Source organism: Ursus arctos, unplaced genomic scaffold (assembly GCF_023065955.2).
Source record: "Ursus arctos isolate Adak ecotype North America unplaced genomic scaffold, UrsArc2.0 scaffold_12, whole genome shotgun sequence".
Lineage (NCBI taxonomy): Eukaryota > Metazoa > Chordata > Mammalia > Carnivora > Ursidae > Ursus > Ursus arctos.
The window spans coordinates 1728049-1746741 of NW_026622786.1; the positions used below are offsets into that span (position 1 = coordinate 1728049).

At 56.7% G+C, this 18693-nt stretch overlaps 1 protein-coding gene across 4 annotated transcripts; it reads left to right on the plus strand.

The window, feature by feature from the left end:
- Positions 1-437: 437 nt before the first annotated feature.
- Positions 438-18459, plus strand: CELF3 (CUGBP Elav-like family member 3). Of its 4 annotated transcripts, XM_057310269.1 has the most exons (14): positions 438-563; positions 4674-4779; positions 5980-6062; positions 11193-11241; positions 11666-11794; positions 11932-12011; positions 12888-13031; positions 13194-13335; positions 13550-13699; positions 14069-14134; positions 14426-14566; positions 14838-14981; positions 15671-15808; positions 17468-18459. In XM_057310269.1, the coding sequence occupies exons 4-13, from the start codon at positions 11193-11195 to the stop codon at positions 15796-15798; spliced, it is 1173 nt and encodes a 390-aa protein (XP_057166252.1). In that variant the 5' UTR covers positions 438-563; positions 4674-4779; positions 5980-6062; the 3' UTR covers positions 15799-15808; positions 17468-18459. The 4 variants fall into 4 exon arrangements, with proteins under 4 accessions (XP_057166252.1, XP_026342360.1, XP_057166250.1 ...); XM_026486575.4 differs by lacking the exon at positions 438-563 and having other exon boundaries at positions 4544-4779; XM_057310267.1 differs by lacking the exon at positions 438-563 and having other exon boundaries at positions 4544-4779; positions 11669-11794; positions 17468-18214.
- The last annotated feature ends 234 nt before the right edge of the window (positions 18460-18693 follow it).

Genomic DNA, 18693 nt, shown 5'->3' on the forward strand with positions numbered 1-18693 from the left:
CTGTCCATATATAGGGTGCTGAGTTTTACATTCCCGGAGATCATGCCCAGCAGAGGCCTCCTGGGGGACTGAGAAAAGATCTCAGAAGGGAGGCTGGTCTTTCAGATTTGTGGACAACTGCCCAAGGAAAAACAAGCCCAGCATTTAGACCATGGCCATGGAGGGGGTCTCTCAGTGGTCTACCTCTATCCTTCTCAGCAAAGACTGAGGAGAAGAAATGAAAATGTTGGCAGTTCCCAAGCCAGGAAAAAACCACGGAAGATAGATGAGGCAGTCAGCTACAGGTCTTCCCAGGAAGCTCGTCCAGGTTAGTAATCATTGCAGCTGTTTGTCTGGCTTTTAGGAGAAAGGGTTAGTAGAGAGATAGATAAGCTGCCATCTGTCACCGGTGATTTTTTCAGGCAGGAGTGGACGTTAACCAGAGGTGATAGTTCCTGTTGGCCAAGACCTGTTTCTTCCCACCCCTCCACCCCCAGAAAAGCTCGTGGAGGAAGCTCTTAAGCTGCACTATCCAATACGGTCACCACGAGCCACCTGTGGCTATCGAGCACTCGAATGTTGCTGTAAGTATATTAAGTGTAAAATACACATTGGATTTTGAACATGTAGTTTTAAAAAAAGTAAAGTATCTTATTAATAACTTTATATTGAGGATATGTTGAATATTTTGGATTCATAAGCACCGTGAATAATATTTGGGATATATCAGTTAAAATCTATTAAAAGTAATTTCACTATTTCTTTAACTTTTTTAATGGGCTACTAGAAATTTAAATTATGTATATGGCTTGCCTTCTATTAAACAGTGCTGGAACTGGACTGGCAAATCGACACACGCACACACATGCATGCACAAGTATGCAAAATTTCTCCATCTTCCCAGCCTGTGCGCAAAATAAGTAATGTCCTCCTTCTGCTAGTCTGTGGTCTTCTCGTACTTTGAGAATCAACCAAGTCTTTCTTGACTGAGCACTTCGCATGGCCCAAATACCACTCTGTGTAAATAAGAGAGGCTACTTCTACTTACTTTTGTTTTTACAGCACCTCGGTGCTCACTATTGCACACGGCGCTGGCCTGTCTTACCTCTCCATCTGAGGTAGAAGCCACTTGAGGGAAGGAAGATCATATAATAGATTCTTTGTCCAGTGTCATGGTTTCTGCTGCAGGTGGCTTCACCCTGTACTTGGTGACTGGCCACTTTGCCACATATACCACCACTACATTTTCCCCTTTCTGAAATATATCCCAATTATTCATTCCCTAAGAATCTAAAATCAGGAGTAGAGTTCTTCCTTTATAAAGTCAATAATCTTTTTATGTAGGGCAGCTTAGCATTGAATGTAGAAGAATAAGAAAGAGGGGGATCTTGGGGATGGTGGAAAGAGAAAGGACCTTGGAGGAAGTAAGGTTTGGAAGCCTCATTTCTTCCTGGAGAGCAACTCCCCAGAATGAGCCTCTGAGCCGTAGGGTTAACGCCCTAGATTTACCTCACAAGGCAGAGATGTGCCCACAGCCACCCAGCAAGGATGGCCTGATGCAACCTCCCAGCTCTTCTCCCCTTAACCCTGCCTCTCCTTTCAGATGGAAACCTTCCGTCCGGGGACCACAAACTAAGCAAAGGGATGGAGGCATTTTGCTGCCTGCAGCTGTCTCCCCCATTGCTGACTGGGAGGAGGAGTAAGGGGAGTTCATTATAATTCATTTTTGTAAATGTTTAATATTTCAATTAATGTGATTAGCCCCAAGCCTGAATGAGCAGCAGGGCGGCAGATCTGCTGACAAGACACAGAGTAACCAGATCAACAGGGCCATGGGGTCTTCCTAGGCTCCATCCTCAGAGGGTGTGATCTGTTTAGCATCTCCATAAATACTGAGATCAGATTAGGAGGCAAGAAAAGGAGCAGTGAGGGTGGAGTAAGGAGTGGAAAGTTACTTTCCAGATGTGTTTGCACTCTTGGTTCCCTGGCACTGCCATCATATGTTCTGACCACCCAGTACTGGGTCCTCCACCCTCTCCCCCTGTGTCCATCTTAGGAGCCCAACTGGGAGGACCTGGGCATCCATTGATGAAGTGTAATCATATTTACACACACACACACACACATACACACACACTCAAACACAGGCTAAGGAAGGATGGAAGGTGGTCAACAGAGAATCAAGCAGTAGGAAGAAGACCTTCTCTCACACAGAGCTCAATTAAAGACACAAGAGGAAGAAAGCCAAGCTTAACAACTCCTTCCATTCCCATGGGGAGCATTTGATGTGGGGCTTAAACTCAGGACTCAGGAACCAGACTGCCTGGGCTCCACCCTCACTGAGGCCTCTTTCTAGCTCTGTGACATAAGGCAAGTCATTTTATCTCTTGGTGCCTTGGTTCCCTCATCTTTATTTGGAGGTAATGGTAGAACCTACACCATAGGGTAGTGCGGAAGATTAAACAAATTAGTAAATACAAAGCACTTGGAACAATGCCTGGGACACCATGTCATCTAAGCGCCATTCCTATTACTTCCCTTCCTGAAGATAGGTTTGCCTGCTGTGACAGCCGAGGAATGGGGGCGGCCAGGATTTGGTTGGGATGTATTTCAGAGACACCAGTGCCACTATGGAGACATCAGCTCCACTCTGGGATGAAGAAGGGAATGACAGGAGACAGGGTGTTCCACAAGGGCTGCAAGCAAGGGCTGCCCTGTCCCGGAGAGTTGATGTCAGCAGGTACTCCCTGCACTGAAGGGTGCCGTGAGTGGGCCCAATGCATGGAAAAGTTAATTAAGCTCCCTTGAGATTATAGGGGAACTAGCTCACCTGTAGAAGAAGAGTTGTTTAGGAGAGTAATGGCCCCCAAATGTGCTCCCCCCATCCCTTTTTGCTACCTGACTCACTTTGAGAGTCCTAGTCCCAAGGAACCTAACTGGGAGAGGGGGGCAAAGGGAGGAGAAATTGGGGAGCTTGCCAGCTGTGGTTCTTCCCCCTAAAGGAATCAGAAATCAGAGTGCTCTTGTCAGAGGTTCTTTGCATCAACTGTTTATTCAAAAAATAATTGTTAAGCAACTACGTATGAGCAAGACACTGTGCTAGACCCCAAACAGTAAAATGCTGAATTAAACCGTGCCCTGGTCTTCAAGGAGCTTACAAGCGATAGCTCTCACAGTCGTCACCACTGCCGCCTCCCTGCCCACGCACTTACACACACAAACCACCCAGAGGGAGAGAAGGGGGCGTTGGCAAATGCCAGAAAGACATAGTTTTTCTTGGATCCTTTTCTGGAAAATACACAGTTCTCTCTTTGCGCTCATTTCACCCCGCTATCTTCTTCCCTGCCCCCCCTTTCCATCTTTCCTTTCTGGGTCCCCTTCTGCCCTTTCCCCCAGGCTCTGAGACCTGCTTCCCACCCCATCTACACCTCCCTCCTCCCCCACTCCCAACCTGCCCAACTGTTCCTATGCCATTTTCTTTTCCCTGGATTCTTTCCTTGGCTCCCCACACTCAGTGTCCCCAGATGCCGGCTCCCCTCTCCTCCTCCCCCCTGCTCCCCTCTCCTGGGTCTTTGCTTCCAGCACCGGGGACAGCTCCAGCCCCCGGAACAATGGACCCCACCTTAGGGCTCCTCTATAAATTCTCCATCTTAGTGTCTTGCCCAACTCGTGATTGGGGAGTAAGATGGGGGAAGGGTTATTATCAACAGGACCAGCTGCTCTTCTGGGAGTGGGAAGGGAGTCAGGAAGGAAGGAGATAGAAAGAGGGCGTGGCTCTTGTCTGGATTGTGCGTCCCTCTCCAGGGTAGAGAATTTGTATTCTACCCCTGAGACTGACATCACTGATGTCAGGGGAAAGGAGGTGGGAGTGGGGAGGGGGGTGTGGAGGGGGGAGGTTTTTGTTGAGGAGAGCGCGGCCGGAGAGCAGAGCTCCGGGACCCAGGTGACCGGGAAAGCAGGCAGCCCCAGCAGCGGGAGCAGCCAGCAACATCCCAGGCCCGGGGACCAGGGTGGGGGTGGGAGGGGGGCTGAGGGGAGGACCTGAAGGGGGGCGGCAGGGCAAAAGGGACCCCCGGAGCCCTGCCGCCATCAGAGATCAAGCATCTGGCATCAGGGATCTTCGGACCCAGCAGAAGGATCAGCCACAGGGGAGGTGTCCTCCCGGGAAAGCCAACGAGAGCTCCACCTGCCCCACATCAGGAGTGCCCCCCCACCCCGACGCTGCTGGCAACCTACCAGGCCCCTAACCCCTAAGCCTCCTTCTCCATCACCCTCCTCAGGCCCTTTCCCCAACTCCAACTCTTAACCCCCAGTTCCCAGCACCCCTGATACCACCCTAATCCTCCAGATCTTGAGCACATTGCCCCCCATCCTGGGATATTTGCCAAATCTCTGGGAGGGAGATCATTTGTTTGGGCTATGCCCCCTGGTGGCATGACAGTGTCTGCCTAGACCCCTGACCCCCTAGCCCTCAACTCCCTGGGCCTCCTTTGTGTGAAGAGCTGCCGCTTTGCTCAGCACTGTGGTTGGGGGCCAAAGGGAAAGCCAGCCCCGGCTGGGCCCCGGCCCCCACCACTTGCCTCCTTGCTGGGCAGCTCCCCCTGGCCTGTGGGCCTCTCCCTGCTCCCCTCGGCCCCTCCTCCTGGGCCGCCCCAATGAAGGAGCCGGATGCCATCAAGCTGTTTGTGGGGCAGATCCCGAGGCATCTGGAGGAAAAGGACCTGAAGCCCATCTTCGAACAGTTTGGTCGGATCTTCGAGCTGACTGTCATCAAGGACAAGTACACCGGGCTGCACAAGGGTGAGGGGTCAGGCCAGGCTGGAGAGGTGTCAGGGGTGGGAGGGGAGGCTGGGAGGAGGAGAAGCCAGCCTGGAGGGCTAGAGGGGCTGGAAAGGGCCAATATGGATGGAAAGAGTTCAGGGGCTAAGGAGGGGATGGAGGAGCTGGAAGAGAACAGCCAGGGTGAGCAGGGGACTCTGATGCAGGCCTAAGGACGGCCTCTTTGGGGGAAGAGTTGTCCAGGGGATGCAGAGATGTGGATCCCAGAGATGAGGGGGTGATGTCGTGGATGAACTCAAAGGAGGATGGAGGATCTGGTTTGGGAGATAAGGAGCAGGGCAGGGGTGTGTGTGCGTGTGTGTGTGTGTGTGTGTGTGTGTGTGCGCGCGCGTGCGCCTGAGAATCTTAGTAGCCTCAGACACTATTGGGGTGGGGGTCAACCTGGCAAGAGTCGACATGGACTGGGCAGGGCAGCTCCAGGACCCAAGAGAGGGACCTGAGAAGCAGGGTGTGGAGGACAGAGACTAGAATAGATCTGGGAAGTGTGGGGGCCGGAAGTTAAGAGGGCCCGGCCAAGAGGCACTCCTTGGGCCTGTCCAGGGCTGTGCACTCTTGCTAAGCAGGGTCAGGTCCCAGTCAGGACTTGGAGAGCTCCAGGTACTGGGGGTGGGTGTGAGGGGCCCACTGCCTCCTCCTCCACTGGCCTAGGGACTGGCAGTGAACTGCTCTCCCCTTTCCTTCTCCTCTATCCCACTCTCCACCCTCCCCCTGCCTCCCGCGGAGTTGGAGAGAGATGAGGAAATAGGGAAAATGGGAGAGGAGAGGGGTGATGCGGACCAAGATGGAAGGAGGTACAGGCGAAGGAGAAGGGGAAAAGAGGCCAGTGAAGGAAGAGAGAAACCACACTGTACACACTTGTCTGGCAACCACATGCCCCTTCTCCCCCCCACACAAAGCCCCCCTCCCAACAGTTCCTTCTCCCAATGCCACCATCACAGAAACCTCCCAGGCCCTGGGTCTCTGTCCCCAGCTCAGCAGCCCAGAGACTCCCTGGGGCAAAATGTCTGGCCCCTCTCAGACACCTTCCCAATCCAGCGGCCAGAAGGTGGCAAGCAGAGACAAGTCTCCCAGTCCTCCGTCTCGTGGTTGGGGGGAGCCTTTTAGGGAGGGGAGATCAGGGACTCATCCCCACCCGGTCTCTCTGCCCCTGCCCCTCCTCAGGATGTGCCTTCCTGACATACTGTGCCCGCGATTCAGCCCTGAAGGCCCAGAGCGCCCTGCACGAACAGAAGACGCTTCCAGGGGTGAGTCCCATATTTGTAGGGCCAGAGGGCTGAGAAGGGCCCTAGAAGGTGCAGGGGGCTCTCCACCTTCCTGAGACATGGAGCACATTTTCTACCTCCTCTCATCACCAGGAAGACTCCCTCTCCTTCTAATACCCCTCTTTCTTGCTGGAGATGCATTCATTTCTTCTACCTGGAGAGAAGGAAGAGAGCAATTAGCAGAGCAAATGTGACTTTGCAAGGAGCGAATGCCGCCCCTTCCCCACTTCCCAACCTGCTCATGGGGCAACACTTAGGGAGAGAACTTAGCTGGTTGGGAGGTGTGGGGACAGACTCTGGACACCAAGTGTGTGGCAAAGCAAGCAGGAGGCACCCAGGTACTCTTTGGCGGCTCTGAGGTGGGATGTCTGGCTGTGACACGGACAGCTGGTGCACGCTGGCCCAGCATCCCTGTGCTGGCTTCTGAGCTCTGACAGACTCACCTCGTGTCTCCTAGGAAGAGCTTTGGGCATCAGGGTGGAGCAGGGCCTGGGTGGGCCTGGGCTGGGGGGCAAGCAAGAGCAGGGGAAGACATCACTGCAGAGGATCAGGCCTGACCCCCAAAATGTGCCCAGGGCGGCAGGGATGCCCTCCGACATGGCATCTCTCCTGAAAAGTCAGAGCTCTTTTTCTTTTCTTCTGAGACAGCCTTGCAGATTGCTCCAGGCCTGGCCTGGCAGGGATAGAGAATCTCAGGATGCCTCCAGCCATGCAGCCTGGGGGAAAGGATGCGCTGTTCTGTTCCACTGTCTGTGTGCTTCTGTTGTCTCCCACCCCCAGAGCCCCAGGAAGGAGTAGTGAGAGCTAACCCCGTCCATCCCTTCAGCAAGCATTTGCTGAGCACAGCCTGGGTGCTGGAGACACACGTGCCACAGCCTCTACCCCTGCCCCCACGTGGGAAATTGGGAAAAAGGCTGATTCTCCATCCTGTCTTGGGAGGGGAACAGACAAAACAGATGGGCAAAGAGGGTGGGGGCATCCAGGAAAATCAGAACCGCTTCAACAACTCCCAACTTCAAACCTTCAGTAGGTCTGTGACCCACCCCCTCTGTGGCCCTCAACCCTTGAGTACGGCTAGGAGAGCAAATCCCACAGCCCGCCTGGCTTTCACCCCTCTGTCTTGTCCTAGTTGGTGGCAAGGCGGCCAGAACAGCCCCGGCCCATGGAATTAAGGATCTGTGCGCGTGCGTGCGTGTGTGTGAGAGAGGGCTTGGGATCCAGGGAGTCTGTGTGTGCACGCATGCGTGTGCACATGTGTGCACGTGTGCCCGCCAGCCTGGCTGTGTGGGTGTGGGTACACGCATCCCTGGGAAGCCTGGTTTCCATCATGTCACATCTCCACTTGCCTTTCTTTCCTTTTCTCTGTGGAGACCCCTGACAAATCAGTAGTTCCCATCTCCATTGCCACATGTCCTCTTTTCTTGCTGTCTTGCTAGCCAGGCGCCTGCCCTGGGTCAGCCCCTCCAGCTGCCTGCGTGCTCAGACGGGGCTCCAACTGTCTGCATGTAGAAAGGCTCTGCCTCCCCTTCCTGAAGAAAAATAGGCCCAGGGTGGGAGGTGAGGGAGAAGGGCACCTGGTTAATGATTGTCTAGCCCTGCTCCTGAGTGAGCTCCCGGGTGACGCTGAGGCCTCTGCTTTGGCCCTTGTCTCAGGGGACAGGATCCAGATTGGCCTGACAGAGCCTCTAGTAGGAAATTAGGGGTCCCATCGTCCAAGGGACCCGTGTGCTGGGAGTTGGGGGAGGAAATCAGGGCAGTCTAGGGGAGCAGATGTCTGTGGCCAGGCTCTGCCTGACCCTTTGTATCGCCCAAGTCTTTTCTCCACCACCTGCCTTCCTGGAAGTGTTGTTTCCTTAGTCATTCAATGTGTGTGCGCGCGCGCATGGACACCTGTTTAGTGTGCTGGCTCTGTGGGAAGTTCTTCCTGCTGTCTAATCTCCCTCCACACCCTCCTAATACAGTCTTCTTTATTTTTTAAGATTTTATTTTTAAGTAATCTCTACACCCAACATGGGGCTTGAACTCACAACCCTGAGATCGAGAGTCACATGTACCACCAACTGAGCCAGCCAGGTGTCCCAATATAGGCTTTTTTTTAATGGGGGCATTTAGCCCTCTCTCCTTTCTCCCCACCTCTGTCACCCGGAATCTGCAAGGTGCCACCGTTATTAGGGTGATGCTTCTGCTGCAGAGAGGAAGAATGGAGGCTGGGCCTATGGCTGTCAAGCCCCATTTCCTTTTCTGTCCCCTGAGTGTTCCCAGGAGGGGCTTGGCTACAGGCCCCTGGATTCTTCCCGCCCGGAGGGTGTGGCCTCCTGGAGATGGTGGGGGGAGGGACTTCTGCCTAGCCTGCCCTACGCCCTCTCCAAAATTGCACTCTGGGGACATGGGCCCTCCCTGTCGGCTTGCTGTTGAGCCAGTGAATTCTGGCCCCATGGAAAGGACCCATATGTGGTCTGGGACACCGGGTGGAAGGAAGTCCGGAGCCAGGGGTGGTAGAGCAGCAGGCCTGTGTCCTCAGGAGAATGAGATTTTTCTGGAAATATGATCTTTTCCTGGAAGTGGGGTCTTTGCTGTTGGTGAGAAGGATGAGGGCCTTATGAGTGACCAAGTCGGTGGGGGAGCGGTCTGAGTGATAGAGTATAAATAACCTCTTCTTCTTTGGGAGGCCCTCGGGAGGGCTTATCACCTGGCTGGTGGTGGCTAGGGAAGAGAGGCGCCTGACTCCGGGTTGCCAGGTAAACAGGGCCCAGCTGGACTCAGGGGAGGGGGCAGGTGTGCCCGAGCTGAGCTAACAAAGACCAGGCTTCCCACAGGAAGTGCCAGGCCAAGAAGGAGAGCCCGGGCGCGGGTCACTGGGGGCCACCGAGGGAGGCTGTCTATCTGTGGGGGAGTGAGGGGAGCCTTCTGTCAACGTGGTCTGCCCGCGGCCTGTGCGCTTGCGTGTGTCTTTGTGTGAACCCCTATCAGCTGTGGATATTTACTGAGGTGCTATTTTTGAGCCTGGGAGTCCGTGCAGCAAGGGATGGCATCCTTCCTCTCTGGGTCTCAGGTTCCCCACCCTTGACTAGAACTGCAATCCCTAGGGGCATTTTGGGCAGGGGTTGGTGTCAACTGAAGCATTCCCTGATGCTGTGGAAAGACCCTGATTCGGATTCTGCCTCTTCTGGAGGGGGTGTGGCTGGTGCTGAGGTGCCTGTGGGGCACTTCCTGATTGCTTTACAGAGAGGAGGTGGGTGCAAGACTGAGAGCGCTGGGCATGGAACCCCCACCCGCACACACACACCTCTCTCTCTCTCCCTCTCTCTCTCTCTCACACACACACACACACACACACACACACACACACACACACACAGGCTCCTGAGGGGATTGAACCTCGATGGGATAATCCCAGATTGGTGGAAGATAAAGCTGGGGGCACATTGGCTGCAGGATTTGGGTGACTGTTACCCACCTCCCCCCAGCCAGCTGCTCTCAGATCCATAAATGGGGGTGGCAGGACAGGAGTGTCAGCTGAGGTGGGGCTTAGGTTTGATCCAGGGCTGAGGATACCTCACAAGCAGAGTCCTGTCAGACTGACTGGAATGGCCTGATGCCAGGGAGGAGGCTCTGGTGTGAGCAGGGGCAAGGGGTAACTATCAGTCCTGCGCTTCTCTGTGTGAAGTGACGACACGCAAGATTCCCAAAGGCTGGAACATGGGAGCTAAGGGGAACCTGACTCACCACCACCTGGTCTGCCCCACTGTTTTACAGATGAGAACACTGAGGCCCTGAGGAGGGAAGTGACTTGTCCAAGGTCACCCAGCTAGTGAGTGGTAGGGCCAGTCCCTGAACCCAGGCCTCCTGACTCCCAGTCCAGTGCCTTTCATGAGGATACCCATAGCCCCCCCCTCGGATTGTAGATAAATGGTTTCTTTTGTTTAATATCTATTTTTGGTCACTGGAGCTAGGACTGCCCCTCAATAGCAAAATATTTTCAGACACGAAATATTGAGTCCATCCCCTCCCTCCAGTTCCGAAGATGCTCCCCACCAGTTAAGGAAATCAACCTGCAGAAGTCATTGCTAAGTCCCCTCACCAGACAAGAACGTGGAGAGTGGAACCCGGGCGGGGGGGGGGGGTGTCTGCATTTCCACTGGAGACTGAACAAAGGGAGGTGCTGCAGGAGTGAAGAGAAGGAGAGCTCTAGAGGACTTCAGGGTACAGGGAGAATGTCAAAAGAGCGCAGGACAGCAGTTCCTCCTTTGGAGCCCTCTCAGCTGTGAGACACCAAGGATTTGATTTGGCCAAGGAAGGCAGAGGAAGGGACAGGGTGGCTCCTGCAGGGCCTCTGCTCAGCGCGAGTCAGGAAGCTTGTCCTGGGCCCTTCCCCCACCGCCCAGCCCCCACCAAATCCTCCGCCCCCAGCCTACCCTGTTCTCACCCCCCCACACTCCTTCTCCGGGTGTGTGGAGCAGCAGAAGTGATGACGTCACCATGGTCGCCAGGGCGACGGGAGGGATAAATCAGGCTGAGTGGGCTGTTGCCATGGCGCGCATTCTCCCGTTGCCACGGAGACTGGGCATCTGCTCCCTTTGTGCTGCCCGAGTGCCTTCCCCCTGGGGTCAAGGGGTGTAGGGGGGCAGATAGAGAAGCAGACACACCTCTAGGGGTCAGAAGGAAATCGTGGCATCTGTGGGGTGTCTCCGGGTCGATAGTCTTCCTTGGGGCTGCTTATTTGGAGTGGCCTCTGTTGCCCCTACTTTGTAAAACTGAGGCAGCTCTTGCTGAATAGCCCCTTGGTTGGGCTCTGTCTCAGGACCCAGGTCCTACGGGAAGTTCCATTCTCCCCCTAAAGACAGCGTCACTTACCCCTGGCCAAGTCACCGGGGCCTCGAGGGAGCCAGAGCTGGCCCCAGGAGCATCCTCAGTCTACATCCTCACCTTCCACTGCCTCTAATCCCCTCGGCTCCTAATCCTAAACCAGATTAGGCCCATCCCTTCCTTCCCATCAGCAGTTCAGGGCCTGGGGTTCACTCCCTCTAGCCTTTCTGCAGGTCCTGGCCTGGGGAGGGCTCCTGGGGGGTTCAGAGGAGGTCCCCAGCAGTTGCCTTCTCTTCTCTCCTTTAGATGAACAGGCCAATCCAGGTCAAGCCGGCCGACAGCGAGAGCCGAGGAGGTAGGTGCTGTACCTTTGGACTCTGGACTCAGGCCCAGGGCTTGGAGTAGCTGAGGGGCAGCCTCTCTTGAGGAAGAAAATCTGAGAATTCCATAGGGTTCCCGGTCAAGGTGGGGATTGAAGTCAGTGTGGTCAGAGGGGATGTCATCCAGCCCATTGTAGAGATGGCAAAACTGCAGCCCAGAGTAAAGTGCAAGTCCTTCAGAACTGGGCTGAGCGTTCTCTGTAACTGTACCCCATTTCCCCAAACATCACCGGTTTCACATGCTAGAAGCCTTAGTCCTAGGGCGAGGGCAGTGCCTGGAGCTCCAGGGCATTGTTGAAGGTGAAGGGCAGGATTCCTGCCTGTCCCAAGCCAGAGTAGAGTTGGGAAAGCAGCCAGGGTGCCCTGAACAGGCCCCTCCTCCTGTGCCTTACCCCCCAGAAGACCGGAAGCTCTTTGTGGGGATGCTAGGGAAGCAGCAGACAGATGAGGACGTCAGGAAGATGTTCGAGCCTTTTGGGACCATAGACGAGTGCACTGTGCTCCGGGGGCCGGATGGCACCAGCAAAGGTATCCAGTCGCTACCCCTTCCCCAACGGGGCCCTCTGGCCTTCCTGCGCATGTCCCCTGGCTTCCCAGCAACGGGGACAGTGGGGGCCCTTGGGGGTGAGCACTCGCCCTTTCCTCCCTGCTCTTGGACGCTGTAGGCTGCGCCTTTGTGAAGTTCCAGACCCACGCCGAGGCCCAGGCGGCCATCAACACCCTTCACAGCAGCCGGACCCTGCCGGTGAGCCCCCTCTCACATTCACATTTTAGATGGCATCTCCCCACCTCTGACCCCTACCCGTGTCCCTCACCTCCAGTCCACATGCCTTGCCCTCCTCTCTGGCCTCCTCCCCCCCTCAGCCTCTGCATCTCCTGTCTCTTCCCCCACCTTCCCGTACCCCCCACCCTCACTGGTTGGGCATTGGAACGCTTGTTTAGAGGCCCCCCGTGCCCTCTGTACATTAGCAGACTGACTGCACTCGTGGAGGGCTCTCCAGCAGAGCAAATTTCTCAAACGATACTAGCTGACTCTGAGGGTCCCTCAGCAGAGGCTGGGCAAGCATTTAGTAGGAACTTGGTCAAGAGGATACAACACTAAATAGAGAACTGCATTCTAGATTCCAGGGTTCTACAACAATCTCTGCAAATGTTCTTGGGTTGGCTTTTTATTTAGTCCAAGGTGGTATTAAAACTTGAGGCTTCGTCCTCTGAACACACGATGAGGTTTGGGGTGCGGGGTAGGAGTCGCAGTACGGGGGCTGGGGCAGCTAGCTGCCACAACCATCCTGAGATTAACTATTGGCTGTGGCTGATCCACCCTGGAGATAATTTCTGGCTCAGAATCCTCACGGAGAAGCCAGCGATGCCCTTCGGATTCCAGTAGGCCTTTCCCTTTTCAAGCACATGCCTTCGAGTTCCTCAACTTTTTCTAGTCCTTGCACATCCTGGCACAGGGGGAGGCTGGGATTAAAACCTTCGCCTTTGAGAGAGGCGCAATGATGTCTGCCCTCCCAAAGAGGCTAAGCCTGCGGGGTGGAACTGAGGCCGGGCCCTGAGGGCTCTGGGGAGGAGAGATCCCGACTCTGTCCCTCTAACCACACGCATGGCCCCTGCCCAGGGTGCCTCATCCAGCCTGGTGGTGAAGTTTGCTGACACGGAGAAGGAGCGAGGTCTCCGCCGAATGCAGCAGGTGGCTACCCAGCTGGGCATGTTCAGCCCCATCGCCCTGCAGTTTGGAGCCTACAGCGCCTACACCCAGGCCGTGAGCACCCGACCCCTGTGTACCGGGCCTGGCCCCTCCCTGTCTCCTCCTGGCTTCCAGGACCGGTCCCCACCCTTCCAGTGCCGAGGCCCAGGGCTAGGAGGGGAACCAGGCTGGGCCCAGGGGACTTGCTCCCACTCTCCTCTCTTGCCCTTCCCCCAGCTGATGCAGCAGCAGGCAGCCCTGGTAGCGGCTCACAGCGCCTACCTCAGCCCCATGGCCACCATGGCTGCCGTGCAGATGCAGCACATGGCCGCCATCAATGCCAATGGCCTCATCGCCACTCCCATCACCCCATCCTCAGGTAAGGCCCAGGCGGGACTGGTTGGGCTGGGCGTGAATGGGACCCGTCAGAGGAGCCGCCACCCCGCCGTGTGTCGGAGGCCGGGGGGTGGGACCCAGGGCACTGCTCAGTGGCCTGCTTCCTCCCTCTGCCTGCAGACGTGCTGACGGGTTCTCCGCGTTTGTGCGTGCACACGCGCCTCTCCGCTCTGTCTCTGTCGCTTTCTCCTCCCTAGGAACCAGCACCCCTCCTGCCATCGCTGCCACGCCCGTCTCTGCAATCCCTGCTGCCCTGGGCGTCAACGGCTACAGCCCAGTGCCCACGCAGCCCACCGGGCAGCCTGCCCCTGACGCTCTGTATCCCAACGGGGTTCACCCCTACCCAGGTGGGGGTCTCTGCCTGTCCCCCTCTCTCCCCGGCCACTGTCAAAGCCACGGCTCCCATGGGCGGCAGACGGCCGTGGCACACGTCCCTCTCCAGGCCTCGGGGTGATTAGGGGCTTTCTCCTGCTCTGTCCGGCTGGGGCAGGGATGCTCCTGGCCGTTCAGCCAGGGCAGCTGAGGCTTGGAGGAGCGCAGGGCTGCACGGCCAGTCACAGACCACGCTCTGCCCTCTGCCCGCGGCTCTGTGCCTTTGCGCGCGCTCCTGCCACACCCCGTGCCCTGTGAGGCTGTCCGCTCCCCCCCCCCCCCCCCGCACCTGGCCTTCGCCCTGCGTCCTGCCCCACCCTCACAGTCAGCGCTGCTCTTCCCAGCCCAGAGCCCCGCGGCCCCCGTGGACCCCCTGCAGCAGGCCTACGCGGGGATGCAGCACTACACAGGTGAGGAGCCCAGGCCCCCCGACGGGAGGGGCAGTGGGGGACAGAGGCTGGGCTGCCGGGCGCCCCGCCCTGCCAGCCACCTCCTCGCGCTTCCTGACAGCTCCTACGGGCCCTACCGTTAGGGGCGGTGCTCCCAGAGTCCCAGGTGGCGCCTTCTCGGACACCTTTCAGCCCTGTCCACCGCACTGGCCTGGGCTGGGGGGAGGGAGACGGGGCTGGCCAGAGGTCCCCGGGAGCCGGGGGCGGGGGGGATCTGGGGACGTCCACTAGCTCTCCGTTCTCCCACCGCAGCAGCCTACCCAGCAGCCTACAGCCTGGTCGCGCCCGCGTTCCCGCAGCCTCCCGCCCTGGTCGCCCAGCAGCCCCCACCTCCGCCCCAGCAGCAGCAGCCGCAGCAGCCGCAGCAGCAACCGCAGCAGCAGCAGCGGGAAGGTGCGGCCTGGGCGCGCTCCTCCCAGCCCAGAGACTTCGGGGATAGGAGCGCCCTTGTCCTGGGCCAGGGCCTCCCTGTCGCCTGCTCCAAGCCTGACTCTGGCCCCGTGTGTGGGAAGAAAGCAAGTGGGGAAGAGGTGTCTGGCGCCCTGGCCCGCATGCTGGGGGCTGGGACTGGAGGGTCCTCTCAGGGCCTGCTTTCTATGGGGCCCTTGCCCCCTGAGTGTTTCCCAGTTGCTGAGCTTTTCCTCTTGTCTCTGCTGCCACCCAGGCCCTGACGGCTGCAACATCTTCATCTACCACCTGCCCCAGGAGTTCACGGACTCGGAGATCCTCCAGATGTTTGTCCCCTTTGGCCACGTTATCTCAGCCAAAGTCTTTGTTGACCGGGCCACCAATCAGAGCAAGTGTTTTGGTAAGAATATGACGATCCAAAAGATAAAATATGGCACATTCTTGCCAAAGTCCCAGCGTGGACAAGGTCCGAGACAGCTGAAGGCATTTATGGTCACAGCGGGCCCACACTTTGAAATCCAGATTGTCCCAGAGTCGGAAAGAGCCTTTCTTACACCCTCGGCAGCCCGTACCGGCTGCTGTCCAGGCCCAGCTCTTCCTCCAAAAACTGCAGCTTCACCTTTTCTCCTTGAGCCCTGGTCAGATTCATGCTCCATGACGACTGGAAGAGGCTCGGGAACGGGGTGTTTGGTTCTCAAAAGGGAGAACTCTTAGGGAGTGGAGTTTTTTGCCTTTGTGTCTTTGAAAAGTTGCTTCAGGGGAGAAGGAGCCCTGTCCTCTGCACTTGAGAAGTCATGAAGGGCCACAAGTGGTGTTCTCAAAAGGCAGGTCAGAGTTATCCGGGCTGAGGAAGGGGCTGCCCTTCAAAGAGTGCCGGAAAGAATGTCCTAGTGCATGTGAGTGGCTGGACCACATTCATTTACTCACCCTATCAATCAGCAGCTACCCGTCGAATGCCTACTGTGCGCCAGGCATTCAGGATCCCAGGAGGAAGTAGGGTGGTGCCGGGGAGCCAAAGAGCAGGCTCTGGCCCTCAGCACAGGCAGGTGAGGTGCAGTTGGGCTGGGCCTTACGCCCCTCTCACCTCAGGCTTTGTGAGTTTCGACAATCCGGCCAGTGCCCAGGCTGCGATCCAGGCCATGAACGGTTTCCAGATCGGCATGAAGCGCCTCAAAGTCCAGCTAAAGCGGCCTAAGGATGCCAACCGGCCCTACTGAGGGCCCCCAGGTGGGTCCTGCTCCCATCCTGTGACCTCTTCAGCTCCCTCACACTGAAGCCAGGGCCCTCACTCGGACCGCCCCCACCCTTGCTCCCCCAGCCTCAGGGATGCCCACCCCACCTCCACCCCAACTCTGGGCACTTGAAGCAGGGATCTGGTATAGCTCCTTCTGCTGTGTTTCAGTCTCCCGAGTCATTCTCTCTCTCTCTCTCTCTCTCTCTCACACACACATACATCCACGTGTGCGTGCGCGCACACACACACACACACACACACACAAACACACACACGTGACCCCAGAGAGAGCCAGGTCTGTCTAGATCTGTGTCCCCTCCCCGGTCTTCCTCAGTATCTGGTCTCATTTGTCTGTGTCCATGTGTTTGTGTGTCTCTCTCTTTTTGGTTTTCCTCTGGGTCGGAGTGGAATTAGGGGAGTAGAGTTGGGGAAGTAAGGGGACTGGTATAAGGTACTGGAGGGTTCTAGAATCATGGCTCCTGGAATAACTATCCTTCTGAGAGGTGGGGACATCAGATCCTCAGTGCCCTGGACTCCAGGTAGTATAGACCCTGGACTGTTATGTAGTATAGACCCGTGGGACAGTGGAGCGTGCATAGAACAGACTGGGGGGAGTCCAAGCTTCAGGCCTCCCAGGAGCAGCTTCGGTTTAGGTGGAGGAGGCCAAAATGCTGGACTGCCTGAATTTCACTAAATGGGTCCTCTCCACCCCTTTGCCACCACTACCCTAGCCTCATGGCCACAGAGCTGTGAGCTTTGGTGACTTTTGTGTTTGTTTAATCTCCTTTGGACCAAACCCCTGAAAAAAACACAACCCAAGAACAATACCCACATCTTCTGTTTCTCCCCCTTTCCCCCCAATCCTGGCTGCTTAACTCCCCCCACCCTGGGGGCCCCCCAGCCCAGGGCCCGTGTCCATTGTCGGCCGAAGCCCCCATCCCCGGACCCCTGCTCCGGGCCCCTGTAAGTTGCATGGAACGAGCGTGTTGTCTTTGGAGCCGATTGTTTGTTATTTGGGGAGGGGGCCGCGGAGGGAAGCGCCCCGCAGCCCAGGGTCAGGGCCGGGGGCAGCTCGCGGGATGTGCTTGGTCAACAGTGGTTGGTGACTGTGGTCTGTGTCTGTGCATTTCTCTCTTGCTTTCTTTGTTCCTTTCTGAAAAGGAATGAGAGCACTCTAGGGGCTGGGGTTCTCAGCCCTCAAGTCTGCAGCCCTAAGCCCAGCCCCAGGTCCTAGTCTGGCCGCCTTGCTCTTCCTCCAGGTGTCTGTCTGTCCACTGCCCCTTCTCCTCCTTTCTCTTAGCTATCTCTGCCTGCCTGCCTGTTGTCTCACTCCTTTGCTTTGTCCCCTCCAGTCCCTGTCACCATATCTTCCAGCCTTTCTTTCTCTCACGGGCTATGTGAATATCTCCTTCTGAATATCCTTTGGTTTCTTATGTCATGGGGCCTCTCCCTCCCGTCTCCTCCATCATTGCCCCTTGTCCAACAGCTGGGGGGCTCCATCTGGACTGAGGCCTTTCCGATGACCTGCCTTCCCCAGGTGGCCCCATCCTATCCTGCATCAGCCAACCCAGCTACCTCTTCCCTGGCAGGGCCTGTGACCTGCATTGGCTGTGTCTTCCCCACAGCTTCACCCATGTCTCCTTCCTTCACAGGTCTGGAGACACCAGAGGAAGGGGCACCACACGCCTCTCCCCACGTCTGGTCCCAGCCCTCTCTGCACACCTGCCCGGGGCCTCAATGGGGCTCTGGGGCAAAAGCTGCTTCACAGCCCTGGGGGAACAGGACACCGGCCCATTCCCACCACCCCGCCCCTCCTGAAGGGCCTGTTTCTTCCCAGGTGCCCTTTTGGCCTTTGTGAGGGAGCAAGGGACAGGCTCAAAGGCTCCGGGGTATCTGCCTTCTGCTGGGGCTCCTGTGCTGACCTTCTGTGCCCAGCTTTCGCACTTGCCTCCCCCACCAGCGGGCCTGTGGCCCCCGGGAGGGCAGAGGGGCCTCCCACAAGCTCCCCACCTCACCCTCACCCCAGCCTCTTCCCCACATTAGGGGTTTCTCAGAAGCTGGCTCTCACACTCCTTGCCACCCTCAGCTAGAGGTAGGATATCCCTGAACCTTGGGCTCCCAGCCCTAAAACTCACTGCCTCCCCCATGGGCCCCCTCTTAGGAGGGTGTGGGGGAGCCCTGAGGGCTGCCTCTCCACCAGTCAGCCACAGAGACCCTCCTCCTTTCAAGAGGAAAAGACCTCCCCCAACCCCTAAAAATGTTTACAGTCTCTGCTGGTCCCCTCCGTGTAAATACCACTACCACCCGTGCGTTATCCGGCCCGGCCCGGCCCGGACGCTGCCATCTCTCTTTCTGGGAGTTTAGACAATGTTTCCCTTGGATTTTTTCTCTCTCTTGATTTCTCCCTTTGCTTTGGGGGTGATTGGGTATTTGGGAGGAGGGGTGTGGGGAGGGTTACAGGGGTTTATTACCTGATCATTTTCTTTAGGAAGAGGTTTTAGGGGAAAGGGGTGGGGGTGGGAATGGTAAGGGAGACTGCGGGTCCATTTCAGACACTTCTCTATGCTTAACTTATTTATTTATTGCATTTTACTTTTAAAGAGTTGGTCTTTTCTGTCTAAATAAAGAAGAAAGTTTAAAAGCATCAAATGAGAGTCTTGGAAAATTGAGGGTAGGGCATTTTGCGCACTGGGGAGGGGAGGAAGGGAGGGAGGTTTGGGAGAGAGACCTGTTGGGAGGGTCCAAGACCTTTGAGCAGGTCCAGGCCTTGACCATGGCTTCATGATCCCATTCTCCCACCCTTCCTTGGGGCTTCATCCTGGAGTGCTCTGCAGCACTAGGCAAAGAGGGAAGCAAGCAGGCCCGCAGGCCTCTTGTA